The sequence below is a fragment of the Ceratosolen solmsi genome, unplaced genomic scaffold (genome assembly GCF_000503995.2).
Source record: "Ceratosolen solmsi marchali unplaced genomic scaffold, CerSol_1.0 scaffold11, whole genome shotgun sequence".
In the NCBI taxonomy this organism is placed as follows: Eukaryota; Metazoa; Arthropoda; class Insecta; order Hymenoptera; family Agaonidae; genus Ceratosolen; species Ceratosolen solmsi.
This window is the reverse complement of record NW_011948416.1, coordinates 10047729-10056358: the sequence shown is the minus strand read 5'-3', so window position 1 is coordinate 10056358 and position 8630 is coordinate 10047729. Positions and strand designations below refer to the sequence as shown.

Sequence of the window (8630 nt, the reverse complement as noted above, 5' to 3'; positions counted from 1 at the left end):
CCCCCCCCCCCCCCCCCCCCCTCACCACAATCGTCCACCAATTCCCTTGTCCCGCAAACACGAAATAACTTTTAAGTTATCGGGTATACTGTCAGGACTAGGGGTATATAGTTTAAAAACTCAATATCGATAGCTCGCAGTCGTTCCTGACTTTATTTTTCATTAAAAAAAATAAGAAAAGAAAAGAAAAAAAAATCTATTGCCGATTTGCAGCAAGCTGGAAACTACAAAGGAACGCGCACCATAAAAGACTAACGCGACGTTGTCGAGCCAACGATGGCTTTCAATGACGTGAATGCATGCTTCCACTAACTCTAAAGATTTCAATTTTATTAATAGTGGATGGGAAATTGCATTCTTTCGTTATAAGAGTTTATATTTTTACATTATAGCGTAGTATAATATTACGGCATTATGGGATTATGCGTTATAAAAGTAAGATTAAACGTGAAAATGCCAGAAATGCGAGTTGTGCAATTTCTAATAAGTCAATTTGCCATTCAAAGTCCAATGATTATGGCTTGGGGAGAGATTTTGACAAGAACTAACGAGCGAGAATATTGAACGATAATTGGGGAAAAATTTCGTTGATACACAAGCGGCTTACTATTTCCATTGGAGCCGAGTTTGTGTAAAAGATTATAATCTCCTTGGTATATGTGTTGCAAATATATACGCGTAGTATAAATATGCATTATTTCGTATAAAAAGTAAATGGAACGTTATAGTCAAATAGCCAAACCGAATTCGATTATTGAAAAACTTTACGAGCGCGCGTACTTTTGTTGGAGCATTCCGTCATGGCATTCAACTTGATTATTGATTTTTCGAAAAATTCATCAACAACATTTTGACAATGTTTCTATTTGAAAATTGTCGATTCAATTAGCATAAACAAGTCGCTGAGATGCATTAAGGCAGCTCGAGCGAAAGATATTAATAACCGATGAAAATATAGAGCGCTGTATAAATATAAAAAGCTGCGCGATAACGATATTGCGTCAATGTAAATATTGCGAGTCAAAGTGCCGTGGAGTTATTTACGGGACTCGCCGACATTCGCCTAAAAGATAAAAAAAAAAAAAAACAACGACGACGACGACGAGGACGACGACGACGACGACGACAACGACAACGACGATATATATATATATATATATATTATTTGTAGGGGTACCGTCGGATATTGTCGGAGATTACAATTACTACGATCGAAAAACACCGGCCTGGGGCCTTATACCACCCAAGCACCCCGACTTCATTAACGAAACTGGTAAGTTTTTTCTTCTTCGCTTTTTACTAAGAAACTTACTCGAGAGTTTTACTCGCGCTAGTCGCTCGCCCACTATTATTCTCCAACTTGTCGCAAGCGCAGAATATATTAAAGTGATAATTTCAATACTCGCGAGTATCCGCTTGTTAACACATTCCGAAATTAAAATCTCGAGCCTCGCATAAACATTATTAGCTGCATTGTTAATGCCACGACACTTTTATTATTGCGCGCTCAATTAACTCAATCGTTTGCGCATATTCCCGACTAGGGATTATTATTGTTGGTAAAGTCGTTGGAGTCGACGGGCGGGAATATTGACGGGAAAGGGCTTTGTAGGACGAGTGACGCGGGTAGTAGAGATTCTTTTCCGTCATATGTCAAAGGAAATGATAAGAAAGAGAGAAAAATTGTCCCAACCAAATGTCACTTTAACAAACTCGAACGATCTTTGCTCTCTAGCGATAACATAGCGACGATCATTTAGACTCGGCTAATGAATTATAAGCGAAAGTGGAGAGCAAACGCGTGTTACACACGAAGTAAAGATAATAAACAATAATAGACAGACTTTGTTCTAGTCCCATACACGATCACGATTTATCAATTTAATTTGCAATTCCATAAACAAAATACATATTTGTTTTGTTTTTTGTTTTTATGCACATTCGTTAAAATACAAGTGAAAATACAACTCGCGCACAGGTTCGCGCACCTCCCCGTCAAATCCCCACCACGACACACGAAACCCAAGCGAGCAGCATCATCGCATATACGAAGCCTGACGCGTCGCTCCCTAATAAATACTTATATATCACGAAATATTAATTTAATCGAGCTAACGCTACCTCACGACTCACCCACGCCCATCGTAATAATCAATAAAATTAATTGTACCGAGGCTCCTGATTGTTCGCAACCTCTCGATCAATTAAATAACGAGTTGCTTTAAACTTGAAAACTCGTTGTGAAATATTGTGGATTTTTGCACAGTTGTCCAAGTGACCAGCTGCGGCCAAACTGGCAGAATCGGTCCGACAGCCGAGCAGTGCGCACAATTCTATAATGGGACGGAGGACGTTGAGGTGCTGTCGGCCTCATCTACGGACGAAGGGGACGCGGTGCTCCGCTTCAAAGGTATCCAACGTTGGATCGCACCTCGCGGTGGTTACTACACGTAAGTTCGCAACTCACTTTTATTATCGTCGTCGTCGTCGTCGTCGTCGTCGTCGTCGTCGTCGTCGTCATCATTGCCGGCGAATAATTAATAATAAATCCGACCTGATTGGGTTTATGGCTCGTGGTTGGGAGCAAGAGACGAGTAGTCGTCTTCGAGCTCTCGCCAATGACATAAACGCTTGTAAAAATGTCAAATTTCTCGGCGTGTTCGCGACCAATTAATCAACAGCCACTCAATCCCTTTATCAATACAATCAATCGGTTAACTCGGTAACCGAGCCCTCGGCATATAATAAACAAAGTTCCCGCCAATTGAGCAATGACAAAGGGGATGCGTGTTAACCCGACTCTTCTCTGTCGACAGAATAATCGCCATGGGCGCTCGGGGAGGCACGGGGGCCCTTACGATGGGCATCACCTTGGGCACGATGGTGCGCGGCGTCGTAGAGCTCGAGAAAGGACAGCAACTGTACTTCATCGTCGGCCAGCCCGGGACCGACGCATGCCCTAAGGTGGGTCATTCATCACCGTCCTCGTCCCAGGTCCCCCTCAATCCACCGGTACATTCCTTTATCCTGGCCCCTTTTCTTATCTTCTCCCCATCACAATGGACATCGATGATTTTCTTGTCGTATAGTCGGCAATGCGCTTCGAGGGTCGAGTGTCGCTACCCTCGACATTGGCAAGTCGCGCCTCTCGCCTCAGCCATTATTCTCCTTATTTACAGAGCTTGGGATCGAAGAACGACACTTGCCAGCAACCGAGCAGTTTCAATACCAGCTTCGAGTACATGTCGATCGTTCGCCAAGTGAAGAACATCGAGCTGAAAGACGGCGGCGGGGGTGGCGGTGGCGCTACCTATATCTTCACCGTAAGTCAAGCTCGTGAAAATGGCCCGATGGCGGCAATGTCGCGAGGCCCCTTGGCAATTCTTATCACAATCGAGTCTCTCACATTTTTCGTAGCTGAAAGCGAGCGGCGAGCAACAGGCGTTGCTAGTGGCCGCCGGTGGTGGTGGCCTCGGGCCCACGCAGTTCCACGACGACGGTGTCCAGCATGGAAAGGGCGCGATGCCCTTCGACCGAAGCCCCGTCAACGGTGTCTCCTTCAAAAAGAACGCAGGCGAGTCGATAAGGATTTTTCATTGGCTTAGTTGAACCTGGTGACACTCGGTGAGAAGGTCCTTGGATCGGGCAGGATGGTCAGGATGGTGTACATTTTACAATCGACATGGAAAATGAAGTCTTTATCGAATTCGTTCTGCTGTTTGTAAAATAATACTTTCTACTTTCTACGTGCTAAAATAATCGATGTAGGACGGCAAGGGGGTAAGGGGGTTTGCTAAACAAATACGCGTTCGCGGTACGACTGCACGAATTTGTTTATTTGCTCGCACAAATTTCCACTTGAAGCAATAATCCTGTGTGTATTTTCCCTTTTGTTTAAAGCTCGATGCCCCGCGGCCCCTGCAATATCATTTTAAGCCTCACTCTTAATCATTAATGTGCACTCGTCGGGTGGTGATGAATTATTTTAATTTTTCACCAAGAGCCGTGCTCGAGTTTTTAGATGACACGGGTGTACGGGAGGTACGATTATGTCATCTTAGATTACCGTCGGAGGGCGCGGTAGGTATAACCAGGTAAGGCGCGTACGCACACACGCGCGCACAGAGAGTGAGAGATAGATAGAGAGTGAGAGATAGAGAGAGAGAGAGAGAGAGATAGAGAGATAGAGAGAGAGAGAGAGAGAGAGAGAGAGAGAGAGAAAGAGAGAGAGAGAGATAAGGGTATATTATCGTTAAGCCTCCGCGGACATGGAGCGACGCGGTTTTAATGGGACAGTGGAAATATTGTGTTTTGACCAGGCGGAGGTGGCGGTTGGATGCCATCGCGGAGCAACGATTCCAGTCAAGTCGCCGATGGCATGGCCTTGACGAAGGGCGGCATCGGGGGCATTGGCTGCGGTCTCAATCACAAAGGCTACGGTGACGGCGGCTTCGGCGGCGGTGGCGGTGGCTGCTTGTCCGGCGGCGGTGGTGGCGGATACGCAGGTTCGTCTTATTTTCTCGGGTCTTCGTTATTCGCTCCTCCCCCCCCCCTCCCCCCAACCTCTTCCCCGTCGCCCCGTCCATCAAACGCCTAATATACGAGATCTGAGATGCGGGACGATTTAACAAATAGGTGGCGGCACCGGACACGTGGAATCGGGCAACGGCGAGGGTGGATACTCCTACGCCGCATCGGAGCTGCTTTATGTCTCGTACCTGGAGAAGGCCAACGCCGGTCCCGGTGAGATCTTCATAGTGCCCGCGGTCAGTGGCTGCGGCTGCAACTTCCGCTGCGTCGTTGTCGACCAGCACCTCAGCGAGACGCGCTGCCTGTGTCCGCCCGGATGGCAACTCGGCAATGACTCGAAATCCTGCATAAGTGAGTCGAAGCGAGTGGGGGACACTGATTCTCATTAAAATTGATAGTTGGGAGGGAAATTTCCGTAGTTTAGTGATTCGAAGGCTTCGAGCGATGCGTGAGACCGTGCGAAAGAAAGACGAGCATATGGCCGTCTACATATGACGTGTTATTAAAAGAAAAAAAGGGAGAAAAAAATCTGCCCACAACATAAGTAGTTGCGGTAAATATCTCGGCAGAAGATTGAAAAAGGAAAGAGAGGGAGAGAGAGGGAGAGAGAGAGAGATAGAGAGAGAGAGAGAGAGAGAGAGAGAGAGAGAGAGAGAGAAAAGAGAATGTACGCGGCATTATGAAAATTCATCGATTTATTTGCGTGTAATGAGGCGTCATAGACGCGGCGGCTCGCGTCCGCTCGTGATTTATTGGAAAAGTGCTCGAGTTGCGGCGAGACACACGGAGGACGTGCGACTCAAGTTACAGTCCGTGCATTTGGCGAATCTCCTCAAAGTAGATTTTTGCCAGCGAGGAGTTGCGGAAAGAGCAATTTATCTGGTGCCGTCGGCATCTTTACGAATGAACGAAAGCTTCCTTCTACTTCTAAAAATAATGAAGAGTATGGCAGTGACGATCGGATGAAACGTCGCTCTACTCGCCGAAAGTGGTAATGGAGCGGCGTGGAGCGGTGACTCTTGGCTGATGGAGTGCCGAGATGTCGGGAAGAAAGCGAGGCATAAAGCGAGATTTTTTTCTTCGCGAAGCCGAATGAATAATGCGCGCAGTTGTCAGCGCCCATTAGATCTATGCGCTGTCAGTTAATTTTACGACGCATACCAAAAATGCGCATAAGTAAATTATTATCCGCACGCACAATAATGACAAAGTTTATCGACTAAGCTGCCATTTGATTTGGAGATCTTACTTGACCATAAAGTGCGCTTGCCATTTCCATTCAACCTTCTCATATTGTTTTTAGCTGAAAACAAAGCAGGATAGATGAAAAACAAACAGACCAGTAAAGTACATTACTTTAACATTAAATGTCGTTTAATTTATTATGCTCTCTCTCTCTCTCTCTCTCTCTTTAAGAGATGTATGCGATGTAACATCTTTTATCTTATATTTAAGAAAAAAAAAACGAGAGAGAAAATGCAAACACAGGGTAAAAATATTGCTTTTAATAAGCATATTTATGAATTTATGAATTTACCAATTTGCAGGGGAGTAATAACTAAATTTCCAATTAAAAGATAATTTTATGATATCGACCAGCTGTTTTCTTAAAAAGAAAGAAAGAAAGAAAGAAAGAAAGAAACAAAGAATCTGTCAAGAAACCGTCATTGAGTCTACTAGACACTTGAGTAAAATAACTCCAATTGTATTAAACAGGACTCGATGATCCAACATTTTACCAAATACAAATAAATCGCTCGGTTATCATTTTAATGAAAAACTAAATAAAGTCTTTGAGCTTATGTCTTTAATGTAGTTCAGCAAGGATTTCTTTTTCAATCTCAAAACCGTTCAAACGCTTAATTTGAACGTATATACCAAGCAATGTGTGTAATGAAATATTTTTAAGTATCTTTCTGTGTCAGAATGTTTTATGATAATCATCATCTTTTAAGTTAATTGAAGGGGTTTAATATTATTTTAACGTTTTGCTTTTATCGCTATTCTTCATATTGATATATTTAATAATACCTATTTTATGTACTTACTTCGCAATGTCATAAATATGCCATTGAATTAGTGCACTTTGACCGTATAATCTTTATTCTCGTGAAATTCTTTTATAGTTCATAAATCAGTTTTTAATAATAACTGTAATCATTACCTTTAATGAGTCGCCATGACTTAATGTTCAATATCATGTAGAGCATAGTTGTGTGCGTGATTATATCGATAGGAGAATACATGAAATAATAACGTTATGGTAATAAACCACGGAAGAAAGTTTATGAAAGGAAAGTTTGGTAAAAGGCATTATGAAAAGTTATAAAGTATCCAAATATATATTATACACTACTACGTTTTCTCTACAATTATGTTGCATTATCCTTTAATAAAACTTCACACTTACGTACTTCAAAATTTATAATACCGTATTACTGAATTATAAGAAAAATATCAATAAATAAGAATATCAATTACTTTTGCAACACGCTTACTTGAATGGCTAAGATTTTCTTTCTTCATTGCTAAATCAATTTTTAAATGAGCGGAAAATATGATTTGAGTGATGTTATGATTAGTAATGCGAGGTACGTAATAAAATTTGATTTGTGTATTGTAATCGAGTCGAGCAAATATTATTCTGTAACAATTGATTGTATGACATTAATGACATTAATCCAGAATAAACTTCAAGCTCTACTATACAAGGATTTATTTAAAAGGATTTACTTTTCATGTTTTTTTTTTTTGCATCTTTTTCTTTTAAAGAAACTCCGAGAAAAGACAATAATTTGAAACTCCGTTTGCAGTGGCAAGCGAATCGGATGTGACGCACCAAACATTCATGGTAATTCTCATAATCGTAAGCATCAGCCTGGTAATTGCCTTTTCCGGTCTCTGTCTCCTATTATGTAAGTATGGCCCGGACGCAGCGCCGATTTCTTTACCATTGGCACTTGACGATAGTGTACTTGATGAGAAATAAAACAATTCATTTTTCGCGTAGACAACCGATACCAAAATCGCAAGGCTCTATTACGCAGGCGCCAAGTTATGTTTGGTAACGGCACTGAACTTACGGCCCTGCGAGTCGTCTCGGACAGTATGATGACAGAATTCAATCCAAACTACGAATTCGCGGGAAATCTCTACAGCTTCAAGGATCTGCCCCAAATACCTCGTGACAATATTGACTTGGTTAAGTAAGTACATTTCACTTTGCGAAAATTCAAAATAATTCGATCCAGCCAATGTGCGCGTACGACCCTCTTAGCGACATTGATTTTATCCATAATAATTCGCTGGGATTTGGGACTGACAAAGGCTCAAATGCCATTCATCCAATTGTTAATTTATGCATTAACGAGGAGATATTTACTCGTAGACCGCTGGGACAAGGTGCATTTGGCGAGGTTTTCCAAGGCTTGTACAAATACCGTCGAAACGAGGAACATCCGGTTGCTGTGAAGACTCTGCCCTCGTTATCCTCGTCGCAGGCCGAGGCTGACTTCATGATGGAGGCACTAATAATGAGCAAATTTAATCATCCGAATATCGTACATTTCATCGGCGTGTCTTTCGATAAGCATCCCCGGTACATCGTCCTCGAGCTCCTCGCCGGTGGCGACCTTAAGAACTTCCTGCGTGAGGAGCGACCCCGACCGGTTAGTTTAATCCAGCAGTATCGTCGCTCGTAAAAGCGCTATACTTGAAACACTAACTCGATGGATTTACTATTTTAAGAGCTTAATAGAGCTTAAGAGGCCTCCCGCCGGTCCATCCAATCTGTGTCTGAAGCTTAATCACAGCGACTGTTTTACTGTTTTACAATTGCATTTTACTGCTACGGTGGCTCGTGAAATTCTTAAAATCTTGCTAAACTCGCGCGATTGCCAACGACTATTCGACCGGACAAGATTTACATTAAAAGACAGAGAAAAAGAAAAAGAAATGAGCAACTATTGGCTTACCCAGTAAATATAGTACTTTGCTATGCTCGGAATTACGAGTGAAAGATGTTTGCGACAACCCCCCCCCCCCCTACCCCCCCCCCCCCCTCCCCCCCCCCCCCCCCCCCCCCCCCCCCCCCCCCCCCC

At 43.1% G+C, this 8630-nt stretch overlaps 1 protein-coding gene across 1 annotated transcript in view; it reads left to right on the top strand.

Annotated features, from left to right (window-relative positions):
- Alk (Anaplastic lymphoma kinase) overlaps window positions 1-8630 on the top strand; it is a 20725-nt gene that overhangs the window by 8305 nt on the left and 3790 nt on the right. The window contains exons 7-16 of the mRNA XM_011495877.1: window positions 1172-1273; window positions 2267-2450; window positions 2817-2964; window positions 3180-3323; window positions 3418-3574; window positions 4320-4505; window positions 4636-4881; window positions 7344-7445; window positions 7541-7736; window positions 7919-8198. Coding sequence (XP_011494179.1) covers window positions 1172-1273; window positions 2267-2450; window positions 2817-2964; window positions 3180-3323; window positions 3418-3574; window positions 4320-4505; window positions 4636-4881; window positions 7344-7445; window positions 7541-7736; window positions 7919-8198 — 1745 coding nt within the window. The remainder of the gene's footprint in view (window positions 1-1171; window positions 1274-2266; window positions 2451-2816; window positions 2965-3179; window positions 3324-3417; window positions 3575-4319; window positions 4506-4635; window positions 4882-7343; window positions 7446-7540; window positions 7737-7918; window positions 8199-8630) is intronic.